Here is a 26,614-nt window from a genome sequence, read left to right as displayed (position 1 = left end):
CCTCTCATGTGTGGGGGTTAACATAAAAAAAAAGTGCCTGTATACACTGTTTTAGAGCTGTACCCATCAAAATGTAAGGAAGATTTTATCTTGGAATGTTGTCCATTATAACTGCAAAAGACATCAATCATACTCTATGGTTGAAAAGTTTGGGGTTGCTGGAGCTTTGCTCTGGGGACTAAACGTGGGTTTCACCAATTTGAGTTGCCAATAAGCAATAATTATGTTGGTTCACACCTGGGTGATCACTTCCAGTATGCTAGGTAGTACATTGGGACTTGCACATAGGAGTTACCTGGGTGATCACTTCCAGTATGCTAGGCAGTACATTGGGACTTGCACATAGGAGTTATACTCAGGATTATTACTAACAGTCACATCATTTTAAAGGTGCAGTCAGAGGATTTGGTTGTCATAGAATGACTGGACATAATTGAAATTTGGTCCACTTGACTCACAGATGTCGCCTGAATATCAGTTCCATCACCATTTTGGACTTTCAGGTAGCATGCTCCAACTTGTTAAAAGAATGTTTGTGACAAACTGAAAGGATCATTGATAATGTATAATAATTTTACTTGCAAAAGGAGACTTAACACAGCTCAAAAAGCCATATTTAATTTTTTTTTTTTATGATCAAACTTCTTCAAAAAAAAAAATGTTAATGATACTGATCAAAGCACAAACTAATAATGAAGTAGAGTTTGAAGAGTAGGGTAGATCCTTCGAAGGAAATAAAATGAGGAGACCATCAAGCTCTCAGCTCCCAACTCAGTGCCAGAGATCACACATATGCATCAGGCAACACAGCAGCAATCTTCAGGGCAGAATGCGCTGGTGCCACAGGAGCTAGTTATTGTTGGTGACTATATTGTCAGGGAGAAGGGAAATATATTGTGCAAAAAGGATAAGTGGAATAGGACCAGGGTATGTCTGCCAGGGGCAAAGGTTGATGACGTTTTAGAGGAGATATCTTTTAAGGGCACAAGGGGTGATATTCTTGTACACGTTGGCACTAATGACATTAAGAGTAGAAGATCTGCAGATTTACTTAGCAAGTACAGGTCAATGTTGAAAAAACGTTGGGAGACAGGGTTAAATTTGAAAGTGTCTGCAATTCTGCTCAGATATGACAGGAGGTAATATACAATAAGAGCCTTGTTAATCAGATTGCCTGGAGAGATTATGCAAGGCTCATGGGGTACACTTTTTCTCAGTGTGGTTTGTGCTTGTTAACAGGAGAGATTGTTTCTACAGGGATGGGATACACTTAAATAGAAAGGATGAAAGAATATTTGCTGATGCTATCAAGGCAGTGTTAGGTGGGCCGGAAAACATCTAGCTTGAGGGGATTCACAGACTAATAGATTAACAATAGCTGCAGGCAGAAGTGAAAGTGATTCTTGCACTGCTTCTATTGGAATGAACAGCAGCCTCAAAAGCAAGTTGTTGGGGATTTCAAGGGTTGCTGGGAGCCATCATGGAATAAGTAAATACATGGGCTGTGTTTTGGTAACTAAGAGTAAAATAGGTGCATGTATACTTGCATTTACACCAATGCTAGGAGTATAGGAAATAAATTTGATGAATTTGAAGTGCTGGTCAAGACATCAAAGGCAGATATTGTTGGGATATCAGAGACATGGTGTCACACATATACAAGAAATGCAGAGTCCGTTTGGTGTGACATAAGCACTGGAAAAGCAAAATTGAGATTACGAGTGTGCTATAGGCCTAATGACTCTGATGAGTACAATGAAAAACTGTACAGAGAAATAGTGGACCAGTATGTCAGATTGTATTATAATGTGGTATTTTATCTTCCCAGATATAGACTGAAACTTTTGGGTTGGTCACTCGCACATCATCAAGACTTTTGTGGAGTTATTGGATGAGTGTTTTCTGTAACAGCATGTTCAAGAGGCAATCAGAGAGGGTAATATTCTTGATCTGATTATCAGCAGCGATTATTCATGCATTTAGAATCTGCAGAAAAAAGGAACCACTAGGTAGCAATGATCACACTGTACTGATGTAGTATTTGCTCAAAGATGTAACTAATGTCGAGGGTAAAGGGAAACGTTTTTTCTTTCGTAAAGGTGACTACAGTGGTTTCAGACAGTTTTTAAATTCTATACAGTGGGACCAACTGATGACGTTACCAACAGCAAATTCTAAATGGGATGCATTCAAGGAATTAATCTTCTAGGCTTTTCATACCAAGTAAGAAATACTGTTTAAATTTTAGTCCAAAATGGATGTCAGATGAACTGATGAGACTTGTGACAAAGAAGAAAAATGCATGGCATGCATATAAATTATCAGGAGACACAGATGCCTATGGTATATATATAAGATAGTCTGTAATCAAGTCACAAAGGAGGTTAGCCAAGCAAAGGAAGATTACGAGAAATCTTTGGCAATGAAGTTAAACCTAAGGATGACACCTGGGGTGGTTGGAATCTATCCAGTCATATTAAATGAGGCAGAGAAGGAAGTAAGAAGACCTTAGCTATGATTGTAAGGGCATCAGGGGAGGTCCCTATAGATTAGAGCTGTGCAAATGTATCCCCAATACACAAAAGGGGATCGAAAGGTGACACGAATAAATACAGGCCGGTTAGTTTAACTTCTGTTCTGGGAAAAATAATGGAGTCATTGGTTAAAGAAGCACTGCAGTTATAGTTCAGACACAGCACGGGTTTGTTAAGAGGAAGCTTGTCTGACCAATATGATCGGATATTACAATGTGGTCAGAAAGGAACTAGATGCAAAAAAAATAATTTTAATATCATGTACTTGAATTTTAGGAAAGCTTTTGATAGTCTTGCACATGGAAGACTGTACAGGTTGGAGCAGTATGGCATTAAGGGCAAGTTGCTGCTATAGATAAAGGGATGGTTGAGTGGGAGTGGATAGAGAGTGGTAATCAATGGACACTGTTCTTTGTGGACTAATGTTATTAGTGGTGTCCCCCAAGAGTCTGTGTTGGGCCCACTGTTGTTATGTATATTTATCAATGATATTGATGAAGGTATATCAGGCTTAATGTCCAAGTTTGTAGATGATATGAAGGATGGTAGGGTTGTTAATGAGTTGAAGGATGGTAAGGGTAATGAGAGTAAGACAGTATGCTACTGCAACAGGACCTGGAAAAGTTGAGCAGATGGGATGAGAGGTGGCAACTGAAGTTTAACATTGACAAATGCAAAGTGCTACATATGGGTAGCAGTTAAACATAAGTGGTGGGTAGGATCAATCCACCCAGAGTAACATACCAACTGTGTGGTACTACGCTCATAGTTCAGAATGAAAAATAACTGGGTGTAATTGTGCAGTCAGATGTGAAGTTTTCTGAGCAGTGCAAAAAGGCTGCAAGAGTAGCTCATGTGGTCTTGTCAATGATATATAGAAATTTTGCTAGCAGGGATAAGGAGGTGATTATCCCCTTGTATAAGGCAATGGTTAGGCTGCACCTTGAGTACTGCATACAGGTCTGGAGGCCTCATTTTAGGAAAGATATAGAGCTGCTGGAATGAGTACAGAGAAGGGCAGTGGTGAGATTAGTGAATGGAACAAAGGGTTGCGCTTATCAAGAAAGCCTTATTTTCTGAAAATTGCATAGTCTGGAGACAAGACACCTGCAAAGTGATCTGATTGAGGTGTATAAGGTGTTGAATGGTTTGAGCAGGCTCAGTGCTGACAGGATACTTCCGCTTGCTCTGACTAAGAACCTGAGGGGGCATAGATTCAAATTGAGTAAAGACAGTTGTAGAATAGATTGCAAAAATTTTCCTTTAGCCAGTGGATTGTTGATTGCTGGAAGAAGCTTGCGTCTGTCATTGTGGAAGTTTTCAGCTTAAATAAATTCAAAGCTGATCTAGACAAATTTTTGGAGTGAACAGATCGGTGAAATGGGAATTATTATTTTTATTTATTTATTTTTTTTATTTTGGCTGATGCTGATAAGCTTGCTTTCTTGTGTCGTATGCCTCTACTAATGCTAATGCTAAGTAATACTAAAATTTACATTGAGCTCACTGTAATAGATATTTGTTTCTTATGGTTTATTTGTTGTGCTCTCTCAGATTATGCATTAGGAAATGGAAAGTAAGCTTACTAGGAAGACATTGAGGGGGGAAAGAAAAGGAGAAGGAGATTGGTTCTTTCCCACCAGTAACATTCATGAGCAAAAATGTAGGCTGTGAGATGTAAGTTCAATATATGAGTTAATTACTAAGCTTAAAAAACTATTAGTATTATTATTATTATTAGCTATATGGTGCAAGGAAGTCTGAGGCTTATGCTGCACCAACCAAAAAAAAAAAAAAATCCTGAGTTACCCTGAGAGAGAGAGAGAGAGAGAGAGAGAGAGAGAGAGAGAGAGAGAGAGAGAGAGAGAGAGAGAGAGAGAAGGAATCACCAAGAAAGAGAAGAATGATATATCCAGCTCAGGACCCTGGGTGTGTCAAGCCCATACTCACCAGATGTAAGCCCCTGGGGTTATTTTTTAGTGGATTATACAACAAGTGAGAATAACAAGGTAACAAAGGCAGTTTCAAATTTTGTGTTGGATAAGTGGATAGACTTAGAAGTAATTACCACAGCATTACTAATAGATAATGAAAGACTAAAAGCAAGGGTAGAGGAATTGCAGACAAGAGCTGCTTTATTTGATGATTTTGTTAGGTCAATCATTTCTGCCTGGGATCCTGGAGAATCAACAGCAACATCATCAAACTTATGCAGATATGGTGAAACATCAAGGTTCACAGGTTTTGACCCAACATTAGGGTAATACTAAGGTATTAAAAGACTCTCAAATTGAAGAAACAGGTTTGAAAAGTAAGAAACCACATCAAAATAACATTGTTATATTGAAAGCTCAGGATGATACTAAATTTGCAACAAGTCAGGATATAAAGGATGATTGTGTTTACAACTCTAAAACAGGATTTAAAGGCAGTAAAGATAAGGAATTTAAGAACAATTAGGAATAAAGGTTTATTGATTGAAACAGACAACAGGGAGGATTTAAGTAAGATTATTGAGTCAGAAGCACTGACTGAAAAGGGGATTAAACAAGATAGAATTAAATTTACTAATCCAAATTTATTAATTTATGATATACCAAAGGAGATGGCACAAGAAGAAATTGTAAATGATTTGTATTGTAAGAACCTAAGAGATTATGGAGGGAATATCATTTAGGTTTAAAACTGGTAATAAAAGCAAGTTGATAAATTGGGTAATTGGAGTTGATCCTCAATGTATGAGTATTTTCAGGAGGATAGGTTATTTATTGGTTATTCTTCACATAAATTTAGAGAATTCACAATAATAGCTAAATGTTTCAAATGTTTAGGTTTTAGACACTCAGCAAACTATTGTTCCCATAAAACTGTTTCATGTGGACACTGTGCCCAAGGAGGGCATATGTTTGCTGACTATATTAATAAAGATAGAGTCCTACGTGTGTCAATTGTAAAAGGAAAGGTAAAAGTTGTGATCATTCAGTTCGAGACAATAATTGTCCAGAGTATATTAGGGCTTTGGAAATAGCAAGTATGAAGGTTAATAATGGATAGTGAGTTTTTATTTGAACAATATGGAGTCTTTAAATATCATAGTGAGGATGATTATATAAATATTATGCAATTAAATGCACAAAGGAGTAGGTCAGTAATGGATGAGGCAAGGGTTATGGCCTATGAGATGAATTTAGATATTGTGTGTTTCCAAGAGTCATATATTGGTTGCTTTGAAAGGGTATACAAGGTGACTGGTCTTCCTATTACAGCAGGGCAGTGTATATAGATAATGATAAACCTAAATCAGCAATTGTTATTTATAATAAGAGCATTAATGTCACTGTTATTTCTGGTATGTGCAGACAGAATGTTATCTATGTGCACATATCAACTCCAGTGATATCATTCTGTCTAGCTTAAATTTACTTTAAATTTACTGTTCTCATGATATTTACTGTTCCCCCCCCCCCTCTCATGATATTGAGAATACATTGCAGTGTCTGGAATAAATTATGGAAATTGTGGGTAGTAGAAATCTTTTGGTTGCTGTTGATGCAAATGCCAAGTCAAAACTGTGGCACAGTTCCATAGCTGACCACAGAGGTAGGATACTGGAAGAATTTATTCTAAACCATAATTTAAGTGTTCTCAATGTGGAGGGGAACCCTCCACATTTGATAACTTACATGGAAGTTCAAATATTGATGTTACCATTGCAAATCAGCAACTTAGCAGAAGAGTTTATTATTGGGATGTGGTGCTGGGTGGCATCAACAGTGACCACAGGGCTATATTGTTTCATGTATTGCTGACTGATCTCCATTTAGATAGTGATCTGGTATTTGATCATGTAAGATTTGGGTATAACAGAATTAACTGGAATAAATTTAAGTATTCTTTAGAAATATCTTTTGATTATAATATTTTTAGTCAACTAAACAGTTTGAACGCTGTTGAATATGCATTTTACGTGCAAAATGCTCTGTATAGAGCTTTACTGTTAGCTGCTAAAAGAGAAAATAAGAGATGTGTGCCTTGGTGGTCCAATGGTTTGATGGTTTTACAAAGGGGAGTGTTTACTTTTAGGAAGAAATACCAAAGATGTAGAAGTAGAGATTCTGCTGATGCATTAGTGTTTAAAGAACTGTAAAGAATTAAAAGGAAACAATATCACATTATTGTGATATTGTTTCCTTATCACCCAACTATCAAAACAATATCACCCAAATATCGTTTTAGTGTATTAGTGTTTAAAGTATTAGTGTTTAAAGAACTGTAAAGAATTAAAAGGAAACAATATCACATTATTGTGATATTGTTTCCTTATCACCCAACTATCGAAACAATATCACCCAAATATCGATTTGGGTATAACAGAATTAACTGGAATAAATTTAAGTATTCTTTAGAAATATCTTTTGATGATAATATTTTGAGTCAACTAAACAGTTTGAACGCTGTTGAATATGCATTTTACGTGCAAAATGCTCTGTATAGAGCTTTATTGTTAGCTGCTAAAAGAGAAAATAAGAGATGTGTGCCTTGGTGGTCCAATGGTTTGATGGTTTTACAAAGGGAAGTGTTTACTTTTAGGAAGAAATACCAAAGATGTAGAAGTAGAGATTCTGCTGATGCATTAGTGTTTAAAGAACTGTAAAGAATTAAAAGGAAACAATATCACAAAGAAATATATGAACATAAGTTAGCTGCATGAAGGGATTTTGTACTAACATCAGGAAATACAGATCCCTGGGGACTTTTGTTTAAATCGTCAAGAGACAAACTGCATATTAATAATGTTATTAATACAGTTAAATCAAATAATATAGAAACTTGTGATTAAAACTATTACAGATGAATTGTTTGTGTATGATACTACATAACTGTTGATGATACTGAAGAACAAAGGAAAATTAGGGTTTGATAATTTTAGTTATGTAGGAAATAATGACATACAATTGTTCACTACTCAGGAATTATTCATCATCATCATCAGCCATTTTCAATCCACTGCAGGATGAAGGCCTCTCCAGCAACTTTCTAGTTCCTTCTGTTTTGTGCAATGGCCATCCATTTACTACCCACAAACTCATGAATTTCATCTGTCCATCTCCATTGTTGTCTTCCAGGTTTTCTTCAAGCTCCTCTTGGGTACAATTCTGTTATTCTCTTAGTCCATCTGTCATCATGTCTTTGAACTATGTGTCCTGCCCAAGACCATTTTAGTTCTTAAGTTTTGATAAGAGTGTTCTTTACTTGAGTTTGCTGCCTAATCCATGTGTTTCTCTTCTTATCTAACAGTCTGATTCCCAATATAATTCATTCCATTCTTCACTGTGTAGTTCTTAGCTTCTCTTCCATTCTTTTGGTGAGTGCCCAAGTTTCACTTCCATAAATCATGGTGGGTAGTATACATTGGTTCATTATTTTACGTTTCAGACAAATTGGGCACCTCCGTAGCCAGGTGGGCAGGAGCAGCAGTATGTAGCACACGCTTCTTGATTAGACCTTTTTTCGAGCCCGTGACCACCAAATATGGAGGATGCAGAAAGGTCAGGGAATGACCACCGCATATCCCCGGAGCAATATGGCCTTAGTTGCTAATGCTCCTAAAAACCAAATAACAAACAATCAGACAAATTGGAATGTTGCTCCTCAGTATGTGACTATCATTAGTTGAGGCATATGGTGCAAGAAAGCAAGGTTATACAGCATTGGCCATAATAATCAGACAAACATTTGGAGTGACTGGATGGGCAAAATGGGAAGATTTTTTCTGGCTGATGCTGTATAAGCTTGCTTTCTTGCATCATATGCCTCAAATAATGATAATGCTAATGCCAATTTTCATTATGGCTGAATTGAAAATTTTGATGTGTCTACTGTGCATGACATGAAAAAAAAAGCAATAATGCTTTCAAAACTATTGACAGCTTCTTGTGAAATAACTGAAGATTATTTCACCATTAATGTTGTCTCTGTATTTTACTATTGCCCTATGTTTTTTATTGCATAAAGTAATTTCTACAAATTATAAAATAAATAATCTTCAAGTAATCTAAAATTTCTGGGTTACTTGCTGATGTCATAAGTAGTTTTAGATAAATTTCCACTAATTAAAAATAATCCTGTGGATGCCAAATAATCTAATTTTTATGTATTAGCATAAATTTAGACTCCATTATAATTTAAGAGATGTGAATATTCTGAAAAAATTGGTTTTTTTTTTTGATTTGGTAGTTGTTGGCGCATCGGCTTCTGTGGCCATATTGCACCTCCCAAGGTTTTTGCAGTACTTTGATCCAAGCCCGAGGCGGGAATCGAACCCGCGACCTTTGGGTTGCCGGGCAGGTACTTTACCCACTCGGCTAGCCCGGTCGGCAAAAAAATTGGGATTCTGAATTTATGCTAATAGGTTTCAGCTGTTCATAGGATGCTGGTCCTCACATCATTTATTGAACATTTACTGGTGTATGGATTTGGTTATTTGCATAAAATTTACTTTACAATAGGTTACGTCTGTATCATGTTAGTTAAAATAAGCAGCATTTTCAAGCAAAAATAAGTACACCATAAAGATAACTTATGATGGTAGAGTTTGCTCTGTATGAGCTATTTGTGGTATTTCAGAGAAAGCTTAATTTTATTATGTATTGCTTAAGAATCTTAACAATTTAATCTTTAAAAGTCCTGAATGCTACTTTTGTCATTTTTGATGCAAACTTTGATTGGTAAACCTAGAATAGAGAAACAATGTATTAACTATTGTAGTATACTACCTCCAATAAATGGTATTACTGTACATATGTCATTTGATGCTATACCTACTTATCCCTCATTAGGGGTAGTGTGAACTGATTCCCTCAACTTCACAATAAATATCCAAAGATATTTGTTGTGAAAGTGAAGGAGCAGTTCACAGTATTCGGGGAATATTCTTTTTGTTAAATGTGACATTAACAAAAAAAGTACAGAATGCAAACTGAAAAAGAAATATTCACAAATGCACTATGTATATGTTTCTTTAGTTTAGTTTTATTGTGCACTTTGTTCTATTAGTTTTGTGGTGCATTATATGTTTCTTTAGTTTAGATTTTTGATTAGCTAATAATGTAACAAATCTTTGCATAATTGCTAACAGCTTTGGTAATGTGCCAGATTCAAGAGTTTATGTAAATTTTGCTTTGTATATCTGTGTGAGTATTAAATATTTAGGTGTGTGTGCATCTGCACGTGCGTGCATGCTCGTGTGTGTAAATTTACCTCCATTAATACTGCCATTCTTTATGTTTCGTAGCCCCCTCTGCTATCTGAATTGCAGTGTTCACTGACTGGATATAAGCTTCGTTATCGACTTGCAGGAAATATGCTTTTATATGTATATATTGATGATATCCCTGAAGCAGTACAAATGTATGAGCTAATGCCACTTACTCCTAATACTGAATATATTTTAAATCTTTTCCCTGTTACTGAACGTGGACTTGGGATGTATTATGCAGAATTAATAATCCATACATCAGAATCAGGTAAAGTGCTATCATAATGTTAAAAATATATCTTTTTAGTAATTTTTAAAGGAGGGAAAAATGTTTTTGATGATTATTCTTTAAACATATAGTGATTAAGTGTTTCGACTTCTCACTTGTGTACTTGTGTTATAAAATACACATGTCAACAGTGTTTGGTCTGGAATTGATTCCAAGTTATGGCTGGCCATACCTGTCTCCACAGGATAAGGCGGACAAGCCCAGTGAGGCTGTTTGCCCCAGAGCCTATGTTAGGCTCTCACCTTTGTAACTCAGGAAGTTAATCCATAAATTTTTAACTCTTTTTTTTTTTTTTTTAATTTGCATTGCTTCAGTTTATTTGCATTAATTCATTTATCATTTGTAATTAATTTAGCATAGCATATAGGATAAATGATAATCATGCATAGAAATTTAAAAACTTTTAATTTTTACAGAATTTCATTATCAGTGGATCATTGAGTCATATCACAGCATGACTTTAATTAGCATTCGCTAACACTGCTTCGGGAAGCTATTACAGAGTTTTTTTAGTGAGACAAAAGTACTCTATCAAATGAAACAGCTGAAGATTGTTCAATTGTTAATTTTATCTCTATACATTAGAGCAGTGGTTCCCAAACTACTGAGATCTATGGACCCCTCCAAAAATCAAAAAAAGTTTGCAGACCCCAATATATATATATATATGTGGTCGACCAATGTTTCATGGACATCCTGGAACTGGTCGACGGACCCCAGTTTGGGAAACACTGCATTAGAGTGTATGTAAAATTTGCTATTTTATTTCATGAAATAATACCTAGATAAAAATATAAAATAAATAACATACAGACCACCAAAAGTTTTGAATTAATGTTAGTATAGACAAGATGATGAAAGTAAGGAAAGTTTTATAGCAGCAGCCACCAAAAAAAAAAAAAAAAAAAAAACACTTTATCTGCACCTTATTTTTAATAACAGCTGTTATAATAAATTTTCAAGAAGCATACCCTTAATGGATTATTAAAAACTGAAAGAAAAGCAAAGTAAATATTCTCTAATTCAATATCAGATTTATTAAACATGGTAATAGCCATATAGTGCAAGGAAGCCACAGGCTTTTGCTACACTTCTGTACAGAATAGAGTATTAATCTTTGCTACAAGCAAATAGAAAGTTAAAAAAAGTGTAGCAAAAGCCTGTGGCTTCCTTGCACTGTGATGAGTGGTGTATCACAGGAGTTAGCATTGGGCTCCCTTGCTATTTTCAATATTTATTAATGTTGGCATTTTGAGTTTGATGTCTAAGTTTGCTGATAATACAAATGTGGGCACAGTGTTTAATGACAATAATCAGTTTATGCTGCTTTGAGAAGATATAGGTAAACTATATGGATCAGGAGAAAAGTGGCAACTGAGGTTTAATGTTAATAAATGCAAGGTACTGCTTTTGGGTAGCAGTAATAGCATTAGCACATGGTGCAAGAAAGGAGGCTTATATAGCATCAGCCAAAAAAAAAAAAAAAAAAAAAAAACATACCCCCTTCTCATTTCACCCATTCACTCACTCCAAATGTTCTGCCTTGAATCTGTTTAAGCTATCAACTTCTACAATGACATATGGAAGTTTGTTCCAGCAATCAACCACCCGCTGGCTAAAGGCAAACTTCCACACATCTATCCTACAACTGTCTTTCCTCAATTTAAATTTATGCTCTCTCAGGCAATTATTCTGAGCAAGAGGAAGAATCCCATCAGCATTGAGCATGCTCAAACCATTCAAGGCTTTATACACCTCTGTCAGATCACTCCCCAGGTGCCTAGTCTCCAGACACTGTAATTTGCAAAACTTAATCCCGGAATAACATACCAGTTGGGTATCACCAAACTCCAGCTAATACTGATTGTACTCCAGAAACTAAGCATCTTCAGGCGAGTATGAATTTCATTTCAGTAATTCAAATTTTACAAGAATTTAAAAGAAATAAATAAACTAAATGCTGATGTCATCTTTACTCTTTCTCCAATAATACACACAAGGGGATGGTAAGTTAAATTGAAAAAGGATGGTTGCAGATTAGATGTACAGACGTTTGTATTCAGCCAAAGAGTAATTGATTGTGAGAATAAATTTACTTCCACCTATTGCTGTGCAACTTGGCAGTTTGAATAAATTTAATGAGGTGTGGACAAATTTTTTCCAGGAATGGGCAAATGAAGTTGGTTTTTTTTTTTTTTTTTTTTTTTTTTTTTTTTGCAGGTGCTGTATAAGCTTTGTTTCCTTGTCTCATGGGCGCCTCCGTAGCCAGGTGGGAAGGAGCAGCAGTGCGTAGCACATGCTTCTTGATTAGACCGGGGTTCGAGCCCGTCACTACCAAATATGGAGGATGCGGAAAGGTCAGGGAATGATCACCGCATATCCCGGAGCAATATGGCCTTAGTTGCTAATACTCCTAAAAAAACCAAATAACTAAATCCTTGTCTCATGAAAATGAAAATGTTACCAATAGATGTTCATTTATGTTACTTAATAAGGATGATATAGGAGCCTTTGACAAAACTGTCAGATTCTTATTTTGTTTAGTATAACATGGAAATAGCTAAAGTTAGTGCCTCTTTGTATATTAACATGTGATTTTTTCTCTTGACCAAGTTCTGGTGAAGGGTAAAGTAATGATCTAGACTTACCTTGGACTCTGTAATGGATATATGAGCACCTGGTAAAGCCAATTTCATGTTATCTTGGGTGTTTAAAAAAATTGTGACTGGGAAGTCTGATTATTACATAAAAATATTTGTATAAGTGATCCTTGGTTTGTCACAACTTTTAATTGTTAATACCTGTGATGTATCCAGAGGTGTATTGTTAAAAAAAATAGTACCGGAATGCTCGTTCTCCAGAAGACTATATAATAATGCCACATCGACTGTACAGTAACTGAATCAGACTTCAGACTCATGGTTCATAGAAAAACCAGTTCTAATTTTCAGCTCATGGCGAATCAAAATGCAGTGTTTGCACTCATCACAGTATATCTCATTCATTGGATCTGTTTATCTAACACATTGTACTTTAGTAAGAAACATTCAAGTTTCATTGCGAAATTTATATTCTTGTTTTTAAATAAATTTTTAAAGAAATCTATTCATTTTAAAGACTACTATTAATATATATTTTTAGTAGCAATGGGTAAAATAGATATTTCTCCGTCCCCTTTGATTATGCCATCGTTTCATAATATTAGGTGTATAAATTTAATGATTTTCTATTATGACATTTAGAAAAAGTACTGGAATGTCGTTCTGGTGTGTTCCAGCCCGAATACACCACTGGATGTATCTCACTCCTTAATAACAAAATGTTACTTCACTATTCTAAACAAATATTCTTTTTAATAATGTGACTTTTTACCAGTCAGATAATCCTGTTGGCTGTGCCAGAGTTTTTTCCTCTTGTTTATTTAAACCTGTCAAAATAAGGTCGAAAAAAATTACTGTCTTTCTCAGATACAAAAATGTTATCCTTTTGATGTATCGCCAGAAGACAAAAAGACATAAATGACAATATGCTTCAGTAATTTTAAATAAATCTTAAATAATCAAAATAATGTACATATATAAAGATAATGTACAGTATAAAGAAAAAATTCTGCAAGCCACTGGCTTACAGAATTGTAATTATGGGGGGGGGGGTTGAACAGTTTTGGAGAAACTGATTTCAATAAATATTAAGGCCTAGCCACTGAACTTATTTATGTCTGTAAATACATATATTTATGTTGACTTAAAGCTAGTACTAGTGGTTAAATTATAAACAACAGTTCAGCTTGTTAAATATGAACAAATGACAAAACATGGTCATCACAGCAGTGTCAAAATATCAATGGATGTGCTTCAGAATAAAAAATATATATATTTAGAAGAATAAGGAAAAAATTAAATATTCTTCTTTAGGAATAAATATTATAACAAGACAATCTTTTTTCACTTTATGTGGCATTTTATTTTTAATTACGTACTATGTAGAAATTGAATTAATTTCTCGCATGTAATAGCAAAGATTGCAATGTTTTGTTTTTTCCTCCCTTATAAGAGTAGCGGAGAGAAAATCAACAGGCAGTCAAGATCACTCAATTTGGCCTTCTCTTCCATAGTGTTAGTACAGAGCAGGAAGCTAACTAAGTGACCTTGAGCTGCCTGTTATTTTACGCTCTGCTTTTGTCATGCCCTGACAAGTTTTATAATTAGTTATAGCGTTGATGGAAAACCGTGGTTGTGTGGAATAAAATCTTTTTTTTTTTTTTTTTTTATGTAAACCTCAAACACTAAATGTATTAGAAAATGTGAAGGTTGAGAAGATGAAAGAAGATACTTTTTGCTATTAGACTTGAATTTCTGTATATTGTAATTTTTAGGAAATATATGTGAAGGGTGATTGTTCCAAAAAATGAAAGTCGAAGCTAAAAATGAGGAAGAAGAAAAGTTTGTTCTGTGAGTTTGAAGTTGGACAGTAAAAGGATGTTGATTGGTTGTGGCACATGTCAGGACTAGTTTGGAAGAGAGAGAATGAGAGAGAGAGAGAGAGAGAGAGAGAGAGAGAGAGAGAGAGAGAGAGAGAGAGAGAGAGTGAAAGAATTACAGAAGCAAATTCAGAAGAACGGTGTCCATGGAAGTATCAATAGAAAAGGTATGCAGCAGAAACAAAATGTTTATGAGACAAAGAATGGAGAGACTTTGTAAGAGATTGGTGTCATTAATTAACCTAATTTCTCTCTTTTAAATTGAGTCTAAAAGTCTGAGAGAGGTTATGGGGGGGCACCACCCCAGATGGATAATATTCCATAGTAGATCAGATTTGAGATTTGTACAGATTTTTAAAATAGCTGTTTAGAATTTCAGAAAACAGCTACAGCTGCTATTAGTGAGTAGCTGTTTAGAAGAAAAGTAATGTCAACAGAGTGAAAGAGAAAATGCAGTTTTTTAGATGCAGAGGAAGCGATATTTGCTATGTACTTATGCCAAGAGAGATTAGAAGTCAGAGTAATCCCCAATAGAGATATGTGATATTGTCTTAAAATCTTAGTATTGTCGAAGATAAGCACAGGAGCAGAAGGATCCTTTTTGCTAGATATAAGACAGGACTGAGTTTAATCACTTTATTTTTTCTCCACTGGAAAATTAACTGGAGATTAGAATTTAAGGAATTGTTAATTAATAATTAAAGAAGTTGAAACTGTTTGCTCAGGACAAGGTTTCTCAAACTAGAAGGTGGAATGCAATGTACTATCATCAACAGAATTATGGATAGGATTACCAATGGAAGAAAGTCATTAATATACAAGTGGGAAGAGTGGGAGAAGGAACTGGGCCTTGGAGAACATCAGCATTAGTGGAGAAGTGAAAAGACAGAGAGCCATTTACAATTACTCACAGTGAGCAGTCAAAGAGAAAACTGGATACTTATTTACAAGAAACAGTTGGCAAACCATAAGATGGAAGCTTACTTATTTATGTCAGATACAATCAAAAGCTTTCAAAATCAAGAGCAACTGCTTGATTTTCACCAAACATTTCTGCTGAATTTGTCTATAGTTGGGTAACATAAGCAAGTATATCACCAGTGGGTCAACACTGATTAAATCCATACTGGCAATCATTGATAAGATGGAAGTTCTCTAGATAATTTAGGAATTGGCAGTTAATAGATTTCTCAATTACTTTAGAAAGAGTAGAAGTAAGTGTAGTGGGATGATAATTGGATGCGAGGGATTTGTAACCCTTTTTAGGAACTGACTGGATATGAGCAAGTTTCCAAGCAGAAGGAAAAAAAAAAACCAGTAGAATAAGAAAGTGCAATAGGGAGACACAGAACAGGAGCACAGGTTTTGAGGTTCTAAGTGGAGAAATACCATTAGGGCCTAGTGCTTTTGGCATCAAGACTCTTCATAATTACTCTGACAACCTTTTGACAGAAGATTACCAAGTTTACCAAGTTCATCAATACAAGGGTTAGAAGAAAAGTAGGATGCTGGCAGGTCAGCATTACCCTTAACTGAGTTGGCAATAGAACCATCAGGTTTTAACAGAGGTGAGAGTAGAAATGGGCAAAAGTTGTGGTCAGTAGCTTTGGCTACAGACCAGAATGATCAAGTACCATTTGGACAAGATGCAGTGTTGTACTCCTAGCTTGTTTAAAATCTAGTTTGGACTATTAATAACTGCTTTACAGTTGTTTTGAGCTGTAGTGCACGCAGAAAATGAATCTGGAGATTTTGATGCAAACTAATTGTAATATGCAAAATTGTTAAAAAGAACAGGCTTAGTACATTTATTGGAAAACAAAATTTTAGATAACGGACAAGATTTTAAAGTGGAGTGTGGAATAAAGGATTTCATCTCTACAACAAAAATTTCAATGACACTATCTGAGCACACACTGACATCAGAAGATTTAAAACAGTAATCCAAACAAGGAAAAGAAGAACAGAATATCTTTCAGACCATGCTATTTTGCATTCTTGTAGTGCCAAACAATAAGAGTCTGAGAATGGCCATGAAAGGCTCTATTGGAGAAGAGATAATCAACAAGTTGTAATCTGAGGTGCCTAAAGGACTGCTCACCCCTGTTGTGTATGCAGAAGGCTGTTTGTGAGAAAAAAGATCAAGATTTTCTGGCAGTGGACAGACAAAGCAGGGTCCCACTATGTTTCCGGCACCTAAATGGCCAGAGGAACAACAGACTAACCCAACTAAACACTGCACTATGCAGACCATCACTAAAACATATTGAATTTGCTTAGAATTACAACCTCCTATTGGAAGAACACCCCCTGCAGCCAGATGAACAAGCATAGGCAGTGGTGGTCATTCCTTGAGTATCTGACAAGTTCTGTGATTTCTTTCTTTCTAGGGTATCAAGTCATTTTCTCTGATATAAAAATCTTTTCCATGAAAATGTTAAGTATTTTCTTCATTTCTTTCCTCTTTTTGCATTTCACACACACAAAGGAATGGTTATTCTACTAGAGATAGTTTTAAATGCATGCTATAGCCAATGTTGGAAATATGATCTTGACTCACAGTAGAATTATATGCACCTGAATTGTGCCAGTATATATAAACCATGCTAACTTTGCTGAAACTAATTCTAACCAGTTACAACTAAAAAATTAAACAAAATTTATGAAATATTGTAATTCATTACACTATACTACACTATAATGTAATTTACTCAATAAAACACTACTTATAATATAATGAAGTCTTTTTAAAGAATTCTATACTGTAATTTTATATATTGAACTGTGGCATTTATTAGTATTAATATTAACAAAATCATGCAAGAAAGTAAGCCCATGTATCATTAGCCAAACAATAAAAATAAATAAAATAAAATAAATTTGTTTATTTATTATAATTAATAAATAAATATAACACTTTATTTTATTTTTTAATTTACATTTAGTTAAAAAAATAACATAATCAATATCACCTTCCCTCACTTCATTTACCTATTTCTTTCAAGTATTTATTCAATACTTGAGTATGCTTCTGCCCGAGTATGTGGGAATTTATTCCAACAATCACTCTTTAACTAAAGGAAAATTATTAGATGTCTAGTTTAAAGTTATCCCCTCACAAGGGAGCATTAATTTTATGTCCCCTTGTGCATGTCAAAACCACTGATGTGATAAGCAGGTGAAAGCTGATTATGAGAAATCATTAGCATAGGGAGCTAAAAATGGAATTGAAGGGTTCTTTTTGTACATGAATATAAAAAGGAAGAAAGTGAATCAAATAGGTCCTATACATGATTGAACTGTAAAAGTCATAGAAAGCCCAGTAGAAATGGAAAATGGATTGAAATGGTACTTTTTTTAATAATCTGTACAGTTAAAAGATAATTTGAACAGGAATCAGTGACAGGCAGTTATATTACTGTAAGTTAAGAGACATATCAATTAATCAGAGAAAAGTTTATGGGGGAATTAGTGGAGCTGAGTGAGTGAAATCAATGCTCCAGTTGTTGATGGCATACATCCTGTTATACTGAAAAAAGCTGCATGTTAGTGCATCATGCCACTGAGAATGTTAATGAGATCATCATGACTCTGGGGAGATTCCCTGGACTGGTGAAGTGCTAACGTCTTCCCCCAATCCCCAAAGGAGGTGCAAAAGATGTAATGGACAAAAAAAAAAAAAAAAAAAAAAAAACTTATGAGTTTGGCTCGAGTGGTAATTAAGATCATGGAGTCCCTGATTAAGTATATGATACAAGACCATCTCAGTAGGAATGATATTCTTAATGGTTTACATCATTGATTTGTGAAAGGGGAAACCTTGCCTGAACAATTTAGTTAATTATTATGACAGAGTCATGAAACAGTTGGATACAAGAAACAAATTTTATATTATTTACCTTGACTTCAGTAAAACTTAGGATGATTTCCCATGAAAGGCTATTACATAAACTGGAACATATCAAATTGGGATTAATGGCAAGATCCTTTTATGGATCAAGGGTTTACTAAAAGAGAGGAGATAGAGAGTAGTCACGAATGGACATACCACAGGGTGGACCAATGTAGCAATGAATACTGTGATTTTTTTTTTTAGTGTTTTCCACCAACCATGGAATAAAACGAAAGAAGAAACCAAAATTTTTTAAAATATTTAATATTTACAATAAATTATTTACAAACAATATTACTAATAGTAATTTTAAAATAAATTAAAACAACTGTGATATACAGGATAATAATAAAATGCCGAATTTAAAATGCAATAAAATATACTGGTTAAAATCGCTAAAATACTAACTGAAGCTTTCAAAGGCTTCTGCCTTCTTTCTCAACAGTCTTTCTCAACAGACTGTTGAGAAAGAAGGCAGAAGCCTTTGAAAGCTTCAGTTAGTATTTTAGCGATTTTAACCAGTATATTTTATTGCATTTTAAATTCGGCATTTTATTATTATCCTGTATATCACAGTTGTTTTAATTTATTTTAAAATTACTATTAGTAATATTGTTTGTAAATAATTTATTGTAAATATTAAATATTTTAAAAAATTTTGGTTTCTTCTTTCGTTTTATTCCATGGTTGGTGGAAAACACTAAAAAAAAAAAAAAATCACAGTATGAGTATACCCAACCCCAGAGGCCTATTTGAAGAACTGTAGCAATGAATTCCCTCAGGCATCAGTGTTGGAGCCAATTCTGTTTCTTATCTTCCTTAATGACATTGATGAGAGAGTTCAAGGGAAGTTAAAACAGAAGTGGCCCCCCTACTGATTCCTGAGGGTGATTAATGTGGCAAAGTTTTTATAACTCCAGCTAATAGAGAAGTTTTTCTTTAATTTTTACCATTTTATTGACTAAATTGGCATATTAATTTATTTTCTAGAAGTAGCTTTATATTCCTAGTTATGATACTTAATTTATTTTGATATTAGATAGAGATTTTGTAGGTTATTACTTAGTATCGGTAAAACTTGTACCGTTCGAAACTTGCATCCATTGTGTAGTATCGATACAGAACAGCATTACATATATCTCTAACTTGATAACTTAAGGCATAACGTAAAACTAGTTAGCATAATATGTAGCACTGCAGTAGTAGGAATCTGTTAGCATAGTATAGTATAGTATTGGTAATTAATCAATTAAATTTATAAATCCTTTTAATTTTTATTGTTAATTAAATTTTATTTAAACAGAAATCATACCCCAGACCAGAGCAGCAAAGCTACTTGGGGAAAGTAGCGAAAGTGCTGTGGTTCGCAGGAGTGAACCTAACATAACCTAACCTAACCTAACCTAACCATAGGGGACGATTCTCCAATGCATCACAGTCTAAAAAAATGTGCAAAATGCAACTTGTTTGCGGAGCTCTCTCTCTCTCTCTCTCTCTCTCTCAAACAGGAACAATCTAGCCATGGAGGATGTCTTTGTGTGTGCTAGGTGCAGAGAATGTGAAGAAATTAGGTATCAACTCAGCATTCTGATAGGCATCTATGAGAGCTTGAAGAGTCTGGTGGATGCCCTCAAAGGAATTAAAATGGGGGCCTATCAAGTTCTCAGCTGCCCAACTGAACACCAGAGCACTTTCTTATGCACCAGGAAACACAGTGGCAACCTTCAGGGCAGAATTCACTGGTCCCACAGGAACTAGTTATTGTTGGTGACTTAATTGTCAGGGAAACAGGAAATATATTGTGCAAAAAGGATAAGTGTAATAGGATCACGGTATGTCTGCCAGGGGCAAAAGTTCTTAATGTTGTAGAGCAGATATCATCTTTTAAGGGCACAAAAGGTGATATCATTGTACACATTGTCACTAATTACATTAAGTGTAGGAGATCTGCGGATTTACTAAACAAGTACAGGTCAGTGCTGAAAAAAAGTTGCAAGTTAAAAAATAAGGGTTAAATTTGAAAGTGTCTGCAATCCTGCCCAGACACGATAGGAGGGAGTATATGATGAGAGCCTTGTTGATCAATTCAGCCCTAGAGAGATTGTGCAGGGCTCATTGGGTAGAATTTTCCTCAGTGCAGTCTGTACTTGTTAACAAGAGAGAGACTGCTTCTACAGGGATGGAATACACTTCAATAGAAGGGGTGCAAGAATATTTGCTGATGCTATCAAGGCAACGTTAGGTGAGTTGGAAAACTGCTAGCTTGGGAGGTTTCACCGGGTAATCGGTTAACAGTAGCCGCAGGCAGAGGTGGAAATGATTCCACTGCTTCTATTGGAATGAGCAGCAGCCTGGAAAGCCAGTTGCTGGGGATTTCAGAAACTATTGGGGGTCACGAAACAAGTAAATGCTTGGGCTGTGTTAGAGTAACTAAGAGTAAGAACAGGTGCATTGTATACTTGCATGTATACTAATGCTTGGAGCATAGTAAATAAATTTGATGAATTTGAAGTGCTGATCAAGGCATCAATGGCAGATATTGTTGGGATATCAGAGATGTGGTGCCACTCAGATGTAAGGGGTGCAGAATTGGAATTTGGAGAATATAATGTGTACAGAAAGGATAGACAGGATAGGAAGGGTTATGCGGCTAGTTAAGAAACACATAAAATCTAAGGAAATGCATCCAGTTGACATAGATGAACAGTGCAACGTTGAGTCAGTTTGATGTGACATAAGCATTGGGAACACAAAAATTTTAATTAAAAATTTTTTGTCACACTTTATATATTGAGCATTTGGGCATACTCACTTTACAGTTAAACAAATACTTTAAATTAACACACCAATAATTATTTTTTAACCTTTTATTAAATAGCATTCAGCTACATTATTTGTATTCATTATTATTATTTTTTAGTTCCTGGAACAGTGCAGTTACTGAGCTTTCAACACTTGATGAGTCCTGAAAAAATACTAGTTACATGGAAGGAACCTTTGGTGAAACATGGCACTATTAGGGGTTATGTTATTTCTTATAATCATGTTCAAAGCGGCGAAATTTTATCAGAGGAGAACACAATTAAAGGAAGATGGAAAGAATATTGTAGTGATCTTCCTGATGAGATGAACAATGTTACTACTCCTGCTAATGTTACACAGGTATTTAGTTTTTACTGTTTTACATTAATAATATATGTGGGTCTTTAATCAAGGAGGTGATCTTCCTGATGAGATGAGTAATGTTACTACTCCTGCTACATTATTTGTATTCATTATTATTATTTTTACTTTTTTTTACTTTATTTTACTTTTTTACTTTAATAAGTCAGGACAAACAAACAGGATTATATTAATCGAAAGTGCAAAAAAATTAAATATTACAACAAATGAGATGACACTAAGAAGATGTATGATGTTATTAAGTCTTTAAGACAAAAGTTCCATCCATCTTAATGTAATTAAGGACTCCAAGGGCGAAATTTTATCAGAGGAGAACACAATTAAAGGAAGATGGAAAGAATACTGTGAGCAGCTCTTCATAGCACCTGCTGACACTAATGATCTATCACCCCGTTTTAAAGAGTGTGATCACAAACCAGTTCCACTGAAGAAAGAAGTTGAAAAAGCCATCAGAGAACTGACATGTGGCAAGTCACCTCGAATTAATGAAATGCCAGCAGAATTAATTAAAGCTACAGGTGTAAAGGGCACTGAGTTTTTTTTATAAAATGATTGTAAAGATTTGGGAAACAGGACAGTGGCCATCAGATTGGAAGAAATCAATTTTTATTCCCTTACCAAAAAAATGGAGATCTGAAAGTTTGTTCAAATTACAGGACTATTAGCCTAATTTCTCATGCTAGCAAAATTCTTCTTAAAATCGTACTAAACAGAATTACCAGAGAACTTTAAGAAGAAATGTCAGAAGAGCAAGCAGGTTTCAGAAAGGGCAGAGGAACCAAGGATCAGATCATAAGTCTAGTTGATTGTTGAAAAATGCAAAGAATTCAAAGTTCTAGTTGTTTTGTGTTTTATAGATTATTCAAAAGCATTTGATTGTGTTCAACTTGAGAAACTAAGCCGACTGGGCTAGCCGAGTGGGTAAAGTACCTGCCCGGCAACCCAAAGGTCGCGGGTTCGGTTCCCGCCTCGGGCTTGGATCAAAGTACTGCAAAAACCTTGGGAGGTGCAATATGGCCACAGAAGCCGATGCGCCAACAACTACCAAATCAAAAAAAAAAAAAAAAAAAAAAAAAGAGAAACTATGGGAAATTATGACTAATATGTGATTCATAATCCACATAATTCAGCCGATTTATCTACTATACCAGGAACAGGAAGGAAGTTTAAGAACTAACATGGAAAACACAGACCTTTTCAAAATCAGTAAAGGTGTCAGGCATGGTGGCATTTTGTCACCTCACCTTTTTAATCTTTATGCCAAAGATATCATGTTTGAAGCTTTGGAAGGCATCAAAATTGGAGGCCTTAAGACTGGCATCAAAATTGGAGGACTTAAGATAAACAACTTTTGTTATGCAGATGATACTATGTTAATTTGCAATTCCAAGGATCATCTAAAAGAAACCCTGAGGAGAGTATGTGAAGCAAGTAAGAAAAAAGGAATGTTTCCAAATGTGAGTAAAACTAAAAATGTGGTGATTGGTGATAATCTCAGTTACAACAAAGTGAAAGTTAATGGCGAGATATTGAAGAAGTTGATGAATTTGATTACTTAGGATCAAGAATAAATAAAAATGTTGACTGCTCAAATGATGTAAAGAGAAGACAGGCGATTGCTAAAACTTTTGTCACTAATCTCTGATAAAATTATGGAGAGATCAAGATCAAAACTCAAGATCAAAACTGAGAATCATTGATTCAATAATTTTTCCAGTTGCCATGTGGATATGAAGGATGGAATCTGAAAAGAAATGGCAGGAAGAAAATTGAGGCATTTGAAATGTGGTGAAGACACATTTCAAATGCCTCAATTACAGGAGAATACTGTGTATTTCTTACCTTGATTGAAGAACAAATGAGTGGGCATTGAATAAAATTGGCAGGCCTAAAATTCTTCTTCATAGCATCAACAGAATAAAACTCAAATTTTTTGGACACATAGCAAGGAGGGGTAACTTTTTGTTGAAGAATATAATGGAAGGAAAAATCGAGGGGAAGAGGAAGACCTGCAACTAGTTGGAAGGATGGGATCAGTGACCTTCTGGGCATAACAGTTTGTGATGCCACTTGTAGAGCACAAGATAGATGCAGTTGGAGGAAATTGCAGCTCAGGGAGCTATGTGATTGGAAGAAAACATTAATAAAATAATATGTGGGTTTTAATCAAAGGCGTGAACCCAGATAAAGTTCATCAGGTATCTAAACATTTCTCTGAGCTGAATGAAAAGAAGCAAGCTTCTTTTTTTTTTTTTTTTTTTTGTGACTTTTCAATTTGGTCTTACTTTCATTTATGCAATGCATATCTTAGTAAATATTGAACTTTGGTTAATATTTCTGTTCTAATTTACATAATTTGGCCTTTTGATTATCTATGTAAATCCCATAAGTATTCTTCGGTAGTAGTAAAATACTTATTTGAATATTTTTCAAATATCTTCAACTTTTTACAAATTTTGTCTAGTATTTTCTTATTTACCCCCTTCTGAATGAACTGGTAATAAACTATTATTCTTCTAAATTTTTTATATTCTACATTTGTCAATTCCTTACACAAAAATCTAGGTGATTGTTGTAAATCCTCCTATTCTATTAATATAACTGCATTTGGATATAAGTTTAGGGTTATATTTTGTATTGGAATTTTATTGAACTTGACTCAGACCAGAGCAGCAAAGCAAAAGGCTCAAACTAATGGAGGTACTGTGGCTCAGGGGAGAGCTGAGAGGGGCAGCTGTCCTCTGAATCACAGTCTATTGAAATGCACTGCTTGTTTGATGTTTGTGGAGCAATCAGGAATGGGACATGATATTGCCAAGGGGAATTCTGTGTGTGTGCTATTGCCAAGGGGAATTGTGTCTTTGTGTGTGCGTGTGCGCACACACACAGACACAATTCCCCTTGGCAATAGCACACAATAAAAGACACAATAAAAGACGCAATATACAATATATAATTAAAGACACAATATAACTCGGCATTGTTATGGGCTTATATGAGAGCTCGAAGGACAGGGTGGGTGCCCTCGAAGGATTTAAATTGAGGTTCCCATCAAGCTCTCAGCTGCCCACATCAATGCCAGAGCTTGCTGTTGTTGTGGTTGTTGTTATTTGGTTTTTAGGAGCATTTAGCAACTAAGGCCATATTGCTCTGGAGCTATGCAGTGGTCATTTCCTGACCTTTCCGCATCCTCTGTATTTGTTGGTCACGGGCTTGAACCCCGGTCTAATCAAGAAGCATGTGCTACGCACTTCTGCTCCTGCCCACTTGGCTACGGAGGCACCCACCAGAGCTTGCACTTGAACATCAAGCAAAACAGCGGCAAACCCCAAGGCAGAATGTGCTGTTCTAAAAGGAACTAGTTGTTGTAGGTGACTCTATTGTCAGGGAAACGGGGAACATGTTGTGCAGAAAGGATAGATGGAACAGGACCAGGGTATGTCTGCTAGGGGCAATTATGCTCTTAGTTAAAAAACACATAAAATCTAGGGAAGTGCATCCAATTGATGTTGGTTGGACAATGCAATGTTGAGTCTGTTTGGTGTGACATAAGCACTGGGAAAGGAAAAATGAGAGTAGGTGTGTGTTATAGGCCAAATGAATCTGATGAGTATAATGAGCAGTTGTACAGAGAAATAGAGTGGGCCAGTAATTCGGTGTCTTATAATGGGGGATTTTAATTTCCCAGATATTAACTGGAATTTGTGGGTTGGTCACTCACACACTAGCAAGGCTTTTGTGGATTTATTGGATGATTGTTTTCTACAGCAGCATGTTCAGGAGGCAACGAGAGGGAGTAATACTCGCATTTGAACATACTCGTGATCTGATTATCAGTAGTGATTCTTCATGAATTAAGAATCTGCAGATAAAGGAACCACTAGGTGGTAGAGATCACAGTGTGTTGAAGTGGGATTTACTCAAAGAGGTAACTACCATCAGAGGTAAAGGGAAGGGTTTTTGCTTTCGAAAAGGCGACTACGGGGGTCTGAGACAGTATTTAAATTCTGTACGGTGGGACCAACTGATGATGTTACCAACAGCAAATTCAAAATGGGAAGCATTCAAAGAATTAATCTTGGAAGCTACTAGGCTTTTCATACCAAAAAAGAAATATTGTTCAAGATTTAGGCCTAAATGGATGTCAGATGAACTAATTAGACATGTGACAGAGAAGAAAAATGCATGGTATACCTATAAATTAACATGTGACACAGAAGCTTATGATAAATATAAGCTGGTCTGTAACCAAGTTACAAAGGAGGTTAGGCAGGCGAAGACAGATTACGAGAAATCTTTGGCAAAGGATGCAAAGAAAAACAGCAAAGAGTTCTTTACTTATGTAAACTCTACAGACATAAGCAGAAGGTAGACGATGAATCAGATTGGTCCACTTGATATCGATGGTTCAACTGTTGATGATCCTGCTCAGGTAGCTAATAAACTAAATGAATATTTTGCATCTACATTCACATGAGGAGTTATTCAGGGAGGGGAATGCCAGAGGTGAATTCAACTCTGGCAGTAAGCTAAATAATCTTGTAATAACTGAGAGTAAAATGAGGTAGAAATTGTTGAAGATAAACATAAGAAAGGCACTAGGGTGGATGGAATCTATCCAGTTATATTAAAGAGGCGGCAAAGGAAGTAAGCAAACCCTTAGCCATAATTATGAGAGCTTCCCTGGACTCAGGGGAGGTACCGATGGACTGGAGATGTGCAAATGTGACCCTAATCCACAAAGGAGGATCAAAGGGAGACACAGGTAATCACAGACCTGTTAGTTTAACTTCTGTTCCAATTTGTGCAGCAGTCTTGTCTGACTAATTTTATTGGATACTATGATGTAGTCACAAAGGAACTGGATGCAAAGATTAACTTTGATATCATATATTTGGATCTTAGAAAGGCCTTTGATAGTGTTGCACATGGAAGACTGCTGCACAAATTGGAATAGTGTGGCATTGGAGGCAAATTG

At 35.4% G+C, this 26,614-nt stretch overlaps 1 protein-coding gene across 4 annotated transcripts in view; it reads left to right on the top strand.

Annotated features, from left to right (window-relative positions):
• Positions 1 to 26,614, top strand: part of LOC150086925 (receptor-type tyrosine-protein phosphatase S-like) — a 1,004,071-nt gene that overhangs the window by 340,284 nt on the left and 637,173 nt on the right. For all 4 annotated transcript variants that reach the window (XM_090372826.1, XM_090372825.1, XM_090372828.1 and 1 more), the window contains 2 exons: positions 9,829 to 10,060; positions 21,374 to 21,615. In XM_090372826.1, coding sequence (XP_090228952.1) covers positions 9,829 to 10,060; positions 21,374 to 21,615 — 474 coding nt within the window. The remainder of the gene's footprint in view (positions 1 to 9,828; positions 10,061 to 21,373; positions 21,616 to 26,614) is intronic.

Source organism: Mastigoproctus giganteus, chromosome 4 (assembly GCF_048544385.1).
Source record: "Mastigoproctus giganteus isolate SK-2022 chromosome 4, ASM4854438v1, whole genome shotgun sequence".
NCBI lineage: Eukaryota > Metazoa > Arthropoda > Arachnida > Uropygi > Thelyphonidae > Mastigoproctus > Mastigoproctus giganteus.
This window is presented reverse-complemented; position numbering and strand designations above follow the sequence as displayed.